The sequence below is a fragment of the Coenobita brevimanus genome, chromosome 74, assembly GCF_032717465.1.
Source record: "Coenobita brevimanus isolate Jiangsu-jjx chromosome 74, ASM3271746v2, whole genome shotgun sequence".
In the NCBI taxonomy this organism is placed as follows: Eukaryota; Metazoa; Arthropoda; class Malacostraca; order Decapoda; family Coenobitidae; genus Coenobita; species Coenobita brevimanus.
Window position 1 is genome coordinate 19,889,069 of NC_137027.1, and position 13,213 is coordinate 19,902,281.

Below are 13,213 nucleotides of genomic sequence, written 5' to 3' on the forward strand. Positions count from 1 at the left end.
TAACCTGAATCATGGGGAAAGGAAAAATATATTTAAGGTGGCAGATCAGATGAAGAGGAATAATCAGGATATTATAGGTGAGCAGTGTGTGAAGAATGATGAAAGAAGGGTAATGGTGAACAGTGAGGATATTAAAGGTGCATGGAGAGACTATTATAGGCGGTTGTTGAATGAGGAGTTTGACTGGGACAGGGAAGGTTTGGAGCCAGCAGATCCAGTGTTTGGCCCTTGGCCTTTGATTGATGCTGCTACTGTGAGTGAGGCAATAGGTAGGATGAAGGTGGGGAAGGCAGCAGGTGTGTCTGGGTTGACTGCCGAAATATTGAAGGCCTCAGGAGATATAGGGGTGAGGTTAGTCACTGACCTGATAAATATGATTATTTATGACTGTGTTGTCCCAGATGATTGGCTGAAGAGTGTAATTTTAAATGTGTATAAAGGGAAGGGTGATGTCCTGGAAAGAGGAAATTATAGAGGTATAAAGCTTTTAGATCAGATAATGAAGGTAATGGAGAGAGTTTTAGAAGGTATAGTTAGAGAAAGAGTGAATATTGATGAGATACAGTTCGGGTTTATGCCAGGTAGGAGGACCACTGATGCCATATTCATTGTTCAACAGCTTCAGGAAAAATATATTGGTAGGAGAAGGGCTCTTTATTTAGTTTTTGTTGATTTGGAAAAGGCCTTTGACAAAGTCCCTAGAGAGGCGATGAAGTGGTCAATGAGAAAGCTTAGGTTGGAGGAGTGGCTGGTTAGGGTGGTTATGGCTGTGTATGTGGGTGCTTGCACCCAGGTAAGAGTGAATGGAGATTTGAGTGATGAGTTTTCTGTGAACATTGGTGTGCATCAGGGGTCATTTTTGAGTCCCATATTGTTTATCATGGTACTTGAAGCCCTTTCACGTGACTTTAGAAACGGACTCCCGTGCAAGATGTTGTATGCTGATGACTTGGTGTTGATTGCAGAGAACGAAAGGGAGGCAGAGGAAAGGTTTAGGAAATGGAGAGATGATATGGGGCACAAGGGCTTAAGGGTAAATGCAGATAAAACAAAAGTGATGATATCTAGGGTTGTTGGCGGTACTGTCAAAGACGAGGGAGAGTGGCCATGTGCAGTTTGCCAGAAGGGCGTGGGAAGTAATTCTATCTTGTGCGGTGTTTGTGATAAATGGGTGCACAAGAGATGTAGTGGTATCAGAGGTAGACTGCGAGATAATGCTGATTTTTTGTGTGCGGTGTGTCGGGGAGAACAGGTGGAGATTGTCAGGCGTGAAAGGATTGAACTTTCTGGTGAGTCTCTTGAGTGTGTAGAAGAGTTTTGTTATTCAGGAGACATGTTGTGTGCTGGAGGTGGGGCTGGAGCTAGCTCTGTGGCTAGGGTGAGAAGTGGTTGGAAGAAGTTCAGGGAGCTCTTGCCCTTTCTGACATTGAGAGGGCTCTCCCTACATGCTAAGGGGTCTTTGTATGCAGCATGTGTTAGGAGTGTGATGCTGTATGGTAGTGAGACCTGGGCAGTAAAGGAGGAGGATATTCGCCGGCTCAGACATACAGAAATGACAATGATTAGGTGGATGTGTAGTGTGTCCCTGCGTGCAAGGTCTGGGGGGGCTGGGTTTACGATTGAAGAGTTGAGAGGTAGGATGGGACTGGAGTGTATTGGTGTTGTAGTAGTAGTAGTAGTTGTTCCCTAGGCAGTCTGTCCAAACAGCCCCGAATCCCTTAGGAAGGCCATGGCTGAGACCGGGTTTTCCCACAGAGCTCTCAAAGAGTGTATGTTGTGTTGTTGGCGTAGGTGATTGTGTGCAATGCAGTCTTCCATAATGTCCTTAATAGTATGGAGTGCTGTATTGCATCCTGGACAGGCATCAGCGACGAAGTCATCCAACCTCTTCTGGTAGCTTAAGAGGGCTGGATGGTGTCCACATCTCATCCTGGCCAGGTGGACCCTGTCCTCACGAAGAAGATAGGGTTCAGAAGGGTGGATGTCAGGAGACCGTGCATGCAGCTGTGTGTTGTCTTTAAGTGACTGAATGGAGCGGCGAGTGATCTGAGTGTGGATATGCTTCTGGAATCTGATCTGAGGTGGGCAAGGGGGGAGAGATGACAGTATTTGTGTATGGTATCGTATGCTGGGTGTTGTTTTGATGTTCCTTGGTGTGGGTGGATGTGCTGCCATGTACTGTAGTGGATGTTGTGGGTTTGTGAAGGCTGCAGCAAGAAACTGGGTGCCTCTCATGTCTAGGTGATCCTTGACTTTGAAGACTTTAGTTTCTTGATGTAGGTGGTCTGTGGGTGTAGTAGCTGTGCAGCCTGTGATTATTTTTAGGGCCTTGTTCTGTATCGTCTGTAGAGTGTTGTAGTGTGTTTTGGTCAGGTTAGAAGCCCAGGCAGGGCTTGCATAGTTCATCACTGAACGTATGTATTGTTTGTATACTGTGGTGGTGGTTTCTTTGTTGTGTCCGAATGTTGTATGGGGAAGTGACCTCAAAGCATTGAGTCTTGGTGTTATTTTATTTTTATTGTTTGTGTTTTGTTGTTTAAATGACATTGATGTATTGTATGTTACACCAAGGATTTTGGGTGGGTGTGTGTGTGGTAGGGGAGTGTTGTTTATGGTGAGGTGTGGGATGTGACTGTGTTCTGCTGTCCAGTTTGTGAGAAGAGTCACTGTAGATTTGGCTGGGGCTATTTTGAGCCTGTTTGTGGTGAACCATTCGTGTAGTGTGTTGAGGTAAGGTTGAATGATGTGTGCAGCTGTGTTTGCATTTTGGTGTGTACATGTAAGTGTTATATCATATGCATAGGAAGCTATGTATATCTGTGGTGTGTGGGATGTTGGTACGTCATGCATGTATAGATTAAAGAGTGTAGGGGACAAAACAGATCCTGGGGGGATGCCGTTTGTGAAGTTTCTGATGTTAGAAGACTGACCAGCAAATGTTACGTGTGCACATCTGCCTGCTAAGTAGTTTGCCAGCCACCTTTTTGTGTTATTGTGAATGTTTGTGTTGAGTATTTTGTTTGTGAGGTTGTGGCAGGGGATGGCATGGTGTTGTGATGAGGAGAGGTAGATTGAGATGGTTTGGACATGTGGAGAGGATGGGGGATGATGATTGGGTGAGGAAGATGAGAAGTGTTAATATTGGGGGTGGGGTTATGAGGGGTAGACCGAGAAAGACATGGGACCAGGTCATTAAGTGTGAGCTCAGGGTTAAGGGACTGAACAGGGAGGCTGCAGTGGATTGTGCAGCATGGAGAGCCGCCATTAGGTGAACAAGGCTGACGCATGCAAGCATGTTGGAGCCTTTAAAAATGAAACGAAAAATGAAATGAAATGACGTCAGTGTGTCAGTCAGAAGCAGATAGGTTGCGATATGTACGCTGCCATAAACGCAGGATGGTGATGAAACTGCTGTTGATGATGACACTGGTGGTGATGGTGGTGTATGGCAAGCAGAGCTGTTTGGGGCAAAAGGAGTGGAAGTGGAGGAGTAGAAGATAATATGGTGTTACCCACCCTGCTTTCCTCCTCCTCCTCCTCATAGCTCTCCTCTTCCCCCTCTCTTGCCAGATAATGCACAAGATCTCTATCATCATCATCATCATCATCATCATCATCATCATCATCATCATCATCACTCCTATCACTGTCGTGAGGCAATAATGGTCTCAGTTTTGGTAATATAATCATTATGAATGATATCTTACCTTTGTGGGCACCACAAGTAGAGAGATTTGGTCACAAAAGCAGTCACGATGATTTCTGGAACAAAACCAGGGGCTTGCATGGAAAGTAAACTTGAGACAAATTTTTTTCAACTCGTTTGGTGTATGGTCACTCATCAAGCATAGACAGGCATTTTGTACCACATGAAAATGTGAAATATTTAAAAAATTAGGTGAAATTCTGGAAGGCATGTCATAGGTACTGGAATCTTCATTTTAAAGGCATGTCATGGTTTACGGCTTCAGTATTCAAGATGTGCAGGGGAGGGTAAGGATTGAAACATGTCACACTTGCTTTTGTATCAGTAGAGCTTACTTTCATTTTATGACTGAGATACATTTTTGGAAACTGACTGTATAACAAATTTAGTCTTGTATCAGTTGTGTAAGTGAGAAAAAGATGGTATAACGAGTAATATGGCATCACAGTGATTTTATACTTAAGTGACAAAGCAGCTGTAAAAAAAAAAAAAATTGATATTCTGAATGATTGTACAATGAGGATGTTCTAAAATCATTTCATATTTCTTTAACTTGCTTCCCTACTTTAACATTCAGTATACAGAGGGAACACATTATTTGTGTGCTCAGACCTCATGATTTGCTATATCCTTAAGGACCCCAGAATATACAAGGTTAACCCTATATGCAAAATTTTTGTGACTTGCGAGGTAGGACAGATTGAATAATGCAAGGGACTTGCGGAAAATATGAGGAACTGCGTTGCCACAGTTGGCCTGAGTCAGATCGGCGATCTATCTGTTGGTTAAAATGTGGTGAATACAGGTATCCCTTGTGTTCAGGAATACTGTCATAGTTATCAACCTTCATGATTAGAGAAAGTGTGAATATTGATGAGATACAGTGTGGGTTTATGCCAGGCAAAGGGACCACTGATGCCATATTATATATACATAGGAAAGATAAGGGAACTGCACTTTGTTTTTGTTGATTTGGAGAAGGCCTCTGAAAGAGTCCCTACAGAGGTGGTGAAGTGGGCAGTGAGAAAGCTTGAGATCAAAGAATGGCTGGTTAGGGTGGTTATGGCCATGTATGGGGGTGATGAGTTTTTTGTGAATGTTGGTGTGCATCAGGGGGTCAGTCTTGAGTCCGATGTTGTTTACTATGGTACTTGAAGCCCTCTCACATGGCCCTCATGAGAGGGTCCAGAACCAAATATTAGTGGGTAATACAATCCCTCTGTATACAGATAGAGTCACCTGACCATACCTTCAGCTATATGTTTATTTTTTTTTTAACATCCAGATATTTTTTTTTTTTTAAATACAGTATATTGTACATTAGAAATACTGTAATTAGAAATGTATTAGAAATGCCAGAACATAGCCCCCGTTATAGTTGATTTTCACTTAGTAAAGTAGTTTTTAAGAACAAATCTACTGTGAAATTATATTACAGTACAGTATATAAATATATTTTGCAGTTACTAACAGAAGAAGTGGAAGCAGAATTACGAGAGGAGGCGGAGGAGGTGTTGGGTGATGGTAATGGGAGTGTTGATGATGCCAGTCTGGCTGCAGCAATACCTGAGGCAAACCTACCCATCATCCATGCTCGCCTCATGCACCATACTCCTCTCACGCACCTCAAGCACCTTAAGGCTTCATACTATGGTATGTCTTTATATATCTGTTATCATGTTAATAATCTAAGCCAAATTTCTCTCATTTATACAGTAAAGGGAGGATGGCTCTTTGATCATACTGGGCACTTTAAGCAGGAAAAAAGTATTTGTCTGGCATAATCATTTTTCCTTTGTTGTAGGAAGTACATGGCATCTTACAACAGAGGTTCTGAATGATGAGGCTGCTGCATCCCAGTGTCAGTATTGTACACAGAATCAACATATTTCCAGTCCCCTACCCCTGTCACATTCAACCTCCGACTCTGACATAGATGGAATATGTGATTAGTATTTCTTTCTATCAGCATAGATAATATACCAACCATATACAGTATACACACTCAAAGCTGAGACACATTGTTGAAAATTTATCACCCATCTGCGATATATTTTTTCTTGGTTCCCATCCTGATATCCTTGAAGATAGGGATCTTTGTATGCGGCATGTGTTAAGAGTGTAATTCTGTATGGTAGTGAGACTAGGGGGTGGTGTTAGTACTGTAATTTTCAAATACCCCTTCTGAAATATGGAGATGGTCTATCTGAGTGAGAAAATAGCATTGATTGGCTAAAGAATCAAGTCTAACCCCCCCTGTACATACCCTTTGAAATGTGGACCCCCCCAAATTTAGCATTTTATCCTCCCAAAATGCTTCCCGATGGTCGTAAATATTGAATTCCAACACAGAAAACCAAGTAAGTGGCTTTTTATTTACAGGAGACGGTAGGCATAAACAGCAAAACAGTTATTAACAGCAAACATACAGTTCAGATAGAATAATGCTAGGTTTTATATCCATAATGTTCAGTTTGAGGGAGCCCAGTCCACAGTTTGTGTCAAGGTACATAACCCGTTTACCGACAGTTAGTTCTACTGACTCAGAATCGTGTCCATGGCTTGATTGAAGTCATTCAGGGTCACCTCTGCATTACAGGTAATGTTACTAAGATACAGCTTAAGATTGACCTCATACGTGTTCCTTGGTAGTTTCTTGTGGTCTTTCATCAGTCGGAACAGATCACTGGACTTTGGGAGGGAGAGTAATGTGTCCCAAGCATAGCAAACCTCCAGGTTGAGCCGTCCTACCTTGGTGCCCTAATCTATGTCAGTGGCTGCAACATATCAACTTCAGCAGTAGATGTAAAAGGGCCTCCCATTCCCTTCAGTGTATCAAGGTCTTTTTTTCTCCGGTGATCTACTGCTACATTAGCAATCTCCTTGTCTTTCAGGCCCTTCTTCTTCAGTTCCTCTTTTTTTCTGTTCCATGCCAGCATAATTTCTGGTATCCTTCCTCCTTTCCTGATCATGCTGCCATAATTCCTGCAAGACCCTGGTTATCTTCGATCAATGAGGTCTGAGGGCTTGGCTTTCACCTGTGCTGAAGATGCATTCCCAAGCTGCTTGGCATCCCTTCTTGATAGCTTATAGTTAATAAAGCCCACATAATGCTACCTTCAGGTTGTGGACTGGTGCCTTCTCCAACTTCTCTGGATCCATCTGAGTGACAGAACTTTCTGCAGACTCATCACAGTCTCCAAAGCTGAAGATATCACCCTTCTGCCTCTGAAATCCAGTCGCCAGCTTGGGGATGACTGTCTTCAGGAGCATGATTACCTCAGATTGGAGTGAGGTTACTACTTCAATTATGATATGCAGATGTCCTCATCATACTGTAGTTTGTATGCTGGAACCTTTCCTGAGAAACAAACTTGAATGCTGGTTCCTCTGCCTGCATCAAGGTAACTGGGTCTACATCCCTCATTTCCTGGTACAGCTGTTGAAATGCTGGGATGATCTTGCTGTATGTTGTTTCAGCAGACATGGTCAGAGACAGGCATGGTTCAACCAGATGAAGTCCAAGGAGAGCACCTGCATGGTACATCACCTTCAGGAAATCCATGTCCAGAAAACATCTCACAGTGAAGGCCAGCTGATTGGTAACATGTTCATACTTCTGCAGATAGGATGCAACATCATGCAGATGGTACAGACCGATAGCACAGGTCAGCATCAATTGATTGAAACACTCATCCTTGAGGCTGACAGACTGATTTTATCATGAGGCTATGTGGAGGTCAGATTCATGCGACATGTTCCATGATTTGTGATCAGAGTCATGATTGATAAGTCTAGCCATGCAGTCCAGAGCTTGTTCAGAGACAGTCATTGCTGCTGTTGTTGAACTGACTGGGAAGTTTGAGTAGATCTTGTCTCAACCCAGTGTGTTTTCTATTTCAGCCCACTGCTTGGTAATGACCCTGTTGAACATCAAAGTTGGGTGCACATTACAGAACAGATGATCATGACTGTGCTAAGAATCCAGACTCTTTGCTGCCAGTTCATCCAGTTTGATAATGTGAGCTTGTTGGTGTGTGATCACAAAGTCAGTTTTCTCAAAATGTTTTCCTGAACAGAAAATTACCCAGCTCCCTGCTTCTTTGAGCCTTCATCAGAATAGGTCACCATGACTTGTTCATCAGAGTTCATGATCTTGACAATCTCATGTAGTGCCAACATCTCCATGCTCTTGCTTGCTTCCCTGACACTCCTGGGGTGTCCAGATCAATGACCTCTGGTTCATCGTGTTCCTTCCAGTTTCTGCCAAACGTTCGGTTTCCATCTGTGATGGCTGCTACAGCCTGTGCTTCAGATGTGGTAGCAGCTCTTCAGTTTATCAAGTGTCTCATAATACTCTGGTCACACTTTCCTGATGCTGTCACGGATATGCTGGTATTTTTGCAGCAGGTCATCACTTGGCTGAGTAACTGTATCTGTGGAGGACAAGCAGTACAGTACTTTTTTGAGTCACTCTCGCCCATACTGGTACCTTCATCACTGGAAGAGAAAGTTTCACCTCCATCTGTATCCATACTCTGGTGACCTTCTGCTATGTCTGACTGTTCTCTAAAGTCATCAACTGGCATGCTCAACTCTTTCACTCTCTCTGCATCTTGTCTCATTTTGTCAAGGATCTGCAAGTCCTTTTGCCTGCGTTCCATTTTTATCATCCATTTGTGATCAATGAAGTCTTCACAGTACATCTTTCTCTGGGTTCGCTGATCTTGTAGAGAGTCCCACTCCATGTTGGTCATTCTCATTCCATGTTTCTGTTCCAGCTTTTTGCGTATTATAGGGTCCTGGCAAAAGATGTCAAAGACCTCTTGTGCATGATTATTGAAGGTTTCTACCCTCTTGACAAAACTCTTTTTTTTTTTCTCTGTTTCCATGTCTGAACTAGAATCACAAAGTCTCCATAGAGCTTCAGAATGTGTTTCTTTATGTGTCTGGTGTAGATGATGCGGAGGTTGCAAAAGAGCCAGTGTTCCTGAATAAGTTTTGCAAGCAGCTGAGCTGCTTCATCTTTGGAGCGATGAGCTTGACCAACTCTCTTAGGTCGCAGCAAATACTCCATGCTCTGTATGACAACTCTTCCTGTCAGAAGCACCCTTTGTGGAAGTGCTGCCTTCTCCACATATTCCACACTACAGAATGTCTTCCTAGAATGTGATCTTGTAGTGTCAGTAGCCATATCTACATACTAGTACCACTATCTATCTATCAGTCTATTGCCAGACGCCTCAGTCCTGTTCGGGGTGGCCACAAACAAATTGCCTCCACGTCGCCCTGTCCCCCACCATTTCACTGCCCCGCTCCCAACTCATACCCCCCTCTCTCATTTACCTCTCCACCCCATCCCTCCATCTCATCCTCGGCCTCCCCCTCCCTCTTCCCCCCTCCACCTCACTCACATACACTCTCTTTGTCAGTCTTTCACCCTCCATCCTCTCCACATGACCAAACCACCTCAGTGTATTCCTCCTAACGCTTCCTATGACATCCACATCCACACCACAATGCTCCTTTATATCCTCATTCATCAGCCTGTCTCTCCATGTGACTCCACAAGCTCCTCTTAAATAACTCGTTTCCACTGCTTTCACTCTTGACTTGTGTCCTTCCAGCAACGTCCAAGCTTCACTTCCATACGTTAGAGTTGGTATCACAATACTGTCATGTAGTAACTTTTTCACTTCCATGCTCACTTCCCTGTTTCTTATCACTGCTTTCAAGGAACCAGCAACCTTTCTTCCCTGCTGTACCCTTTCAAGCACTTCACCCTCCAAACTTCCATCCTTACTCATCACGCTTCCCAAGTACTTAAACGTACTCACATTTTCCAGTTCCTTACCATCCAACCTCTCTGTACCTTCACTGACTTCACCTCTCTCAAAGACGATCACTTTACTCTTCCCTACATTCACCTTTAGATTCCGTTTCTTACACACACTCCCAAATTCATCCACCAAGCCTTGCAGCTCTCCTTCGTCTTCACTCAACAACACAGTATCATCTGCAAACAACAGTACAGGGAGTTTCCAAACACTACCCTCTCTCGCCAGAGCCACTCCAACATCCACTACTCTACCTTGCACCTCTTTTATTACCCCATCCATGTACAGATTGAACAACCATGGAGACATGACACATCCCTGTTTCAACCAGCCTTCAAAGAGAAAAATTCACTCAGTTCACCATCCACACGCACTGCAGCCTTAGCACCATCATACATACTCTTCACGGCATTCAACAACTTCCCATCTACTCCATATATTCTTAATACTTTCCGCAATCCTTGTCTCTTCATCCTGTCATATGTTTTCTCCAAATCCATGAAAGTCGCATACAACTTCTTTCCCTTCTCTAGAAATTTTTGCATTAACCCACGGCGTCCCGTCGACGTTCTTTAACGTCCACACGTTTTGTCACTGCCAATCCCGTCGACGTACATAAATGCGAAAAAATTGCAAGGTCCCTAATTTGCACAATTTTCAATTTTCGCGAGTCATTTTTGGTACGTATACACGTGACACCTTCTTCAACAAGATGCCAGGCAGGGGCAATGCCTTACCCAGCATGACCTCCTCCCCCCCCTGCATGCCATTGTCTCAGCAATTCACCTGTTATCAGTGACCTGGCCAGTATAGCCATGTCATGCCATGGTACGAAATTCAGGGCCAGAGTGATTCCCCAATCAATGACAATATGGAGGACAAACTTTACATAGCATTAGAGGAAGAAACAGTTAGAAATGATGATCAGGTAATGTGGCAAAAAAAGGTCAGGTATTAGTGAGTGAAACAGTGCTTATAATGCCTATATTACTGCTTGAAAACCAATATACTCTTATACTACATATAAATTCGTACCAAGTAAATAAATAAATACCGTTTATGAGTGGTGTGAAATAGTTATCCTCCCATAGAACTCATTTTCTTTGGTGCCAGCCTGATAGAAAACCTCCCATAGAACTCGTTTTCTTTGGTGCCAGTCTGATAGAAAACCCAGCAAGGTAAGGAGGTACTCATACCTGTAATGAGTATTTTAAACCTCAGGTGAGCAATTTCTCTATGAATTTTCGATGTTTCTCACCAAAAGCGAAGGTTTGAGCCAAAAAATTTTTTTTCCTAAAATGGTCGGGACTGGGGGGAGTCAGTGGTGGAAAAGTGGTCGGGATGGGACGGGTTAAAGATCTAAGAATAAATATCTGATCTACACAACCTCTTCCCGTCCTAAAGCCTCCCTGTTCTTCTCTAACTAATTCCTCTGTTCTTTCTCTAACTCTGTCAATAAGTATCCTACCATACACTTTTCCTATTATACTAAGAAGACAGATGCCCCTATGATTACCACACACTTCTTATTCCCCTTTTCCTTTGTACAAAGGAATAATTTTACCTAACGTCCAATCCTCTGGGACTCTACCTTCCTCCCAGGCCAATCTGTATATTTTCCACATCCATTCTACTACTATCTCTCCCCCACACACTCCATCAATTCCTGGGGCTTTCCCCATTTTAACTTTCTTCATTGCTTCCACAACTTCTGTCCTACTGATTTCTTCCTGTCTTCTCACCTCCCTCCTTCTCCCAACCATTCCCCAGCCACTTATACTCGCATTGCTTCCATCCTCTATGTTCAACAATTCCTTAAAGTGTTCTCTCCATCTGCTCACATTTTCTCCCTTCTCCTCTAGTAATCTACCATTTTTATCTTTCACTCCGCTGCTAACTTCACTTCCACCCTGTCTTACTCTTTTCACCTCTTTCCAGAACATTTTCTTACAGTCCCTCCACTTTACACTCAAGTTCCTTCCAAATTCCTCATCCGCTCTCTTCTTGCTCTCTCTTACTAATCTTTTCACCTCTCTCTTTCTTTCTACATATAACTCTCTTCCACCTCTCAACTTCCACGCCCCTATTTCTCATCCATTCATTGTATGCTTTCTGCTTTTGTGCCACAGCCTGTCTCACCTCTTCATTCCACCACGATGTTCCTTGCACACCCCTCCGTCTTCTCTTCATCCCACACACCACATCACATGCTGCACATATTTCTTCTGTAAATATCCTGCACACAACTTCCACTTCCCCCATCTGCTCCAATTCATATTTGCCCAATCATTCCTCCACTTCTCTCTTATACTCTGCTTTTTTCTCATCCTCTTGTAACCTTTCCACTCTCCTTACAAATACTCCTTCTTCCCGTCCTTCCCTTTTTCTGTTTCTCCATCCCAATTGGACCTTGATTCTGGCCACCACCAAGTAGTGGTCAGAAAGTCCACTCCCCCAACCTCTATAAGCTCTTGCATCCATTACACGTTTTCACATCCTTTCATCCACACACACATAATCAATCACTGCCTTCCTTTCATTCAGTTCACCACCCACCCTTCTCATCACTCGCCATGTATACCTGTGGATCATTTTGTTCCTGAAGAGGGTATTGGCTATCATCAACCCCCTCCCAGCACAGATGTCCAGTAACGCACTCTCATTCTCATCTATCTCAGCAGGCACACCCCACTCACCAACTATTCCATCCACCTTCACATTCCCTACTTTACCATTCATATCACCGATCAAAACCACTCTCTCATTCCTTCTAAACTTTTCCATGCACACTTCCACATTAGTCCAGAACTCTTCTCTCACTCTTCTTGTACGATCTTGTGTTGACCCATACACACACACTATCGCCCACATTTGTATTCCAACTTCCAATCTTACCCTCACGGTCCTTGACCCAATTGATCCATACTCTTTTATGCTCTTCTTCCATCTTTTACTCACAACTATACATACGGTACTCCTTCTTTAGCCCTCTCATTCTGACCTACTCCTGCACATATACCCCATCCATATTCCCATTCTTTCACACTCTCACCTCTCCATGTGGTTTCAGTTATTCTGCATACATCAACTTTTGCACCCTCAAGCACATGGACAATCTCTCTCTCTTTCACCTCATCATTCGCTCCTCTTACATTCCACGTTCCAATTACCATGTCCTTTGTCCGGTCCTTGGTCATTATCTGCTGCAGCCTTTTATTCACTAGAAGAACATGAAAAAGAAACATAAGTACAGACAGCTCCCATAGTGCACGAGCTCACAGTGCGCGAATCGCATAATACACGAGTGACCAAAAATAATAACCAGAAATCCGTGATTCCACGAGTTTAACCCACAATACGCAAGACAGAGGCAAGGAGTATTCCCAAAACCGCCATTTTCCGTGACTACGCGACCCCCCTCCCCCCACGACGCACCAATAGTGACTTAGAGGCTCGTGGGGAAGATGCTCAAGAGGAATCTACAGTAAAATCTCGCCAATAATGACTTTGACAATAACATTTTTGGCAATAACGGTAAGTTAGAATAGATACCCATTTTCTATAATAATGTTTGGATTCATATGAATGACGGTTATTTCTTGAATACCAACTTGTTATACTGCCAATACGTCCATAACAAGATGAAGAGTGAAACAGACAAACAAGAAGA

At 43.4% G+C, this 13,213-nt stretch overlaps 1 protein-coding gene across 1 annotated transcript in view; it reads left to right on the forward strand.

The window, feature by feature from the left end:
• The window catches only part of LOC145407797 (DNA helicase MCM8-like), a 258,985-nt gene that overhangs the window by 50,295 nt on the left and 195,477 nt on the right, over positions 1 to 13,213 (forward strand). The window contains exon 4 of the mRNA XM_080278660.1: positions 5,170 to 5,359. Within this exon, the coding sequence (XP_080134786.1) occupies positions 5,170 to 5,359 (190 nt within the window). The remainder of the gene's footprint in view (positions 1 to 5,169; positions 5,360 to 13,213) is intronic.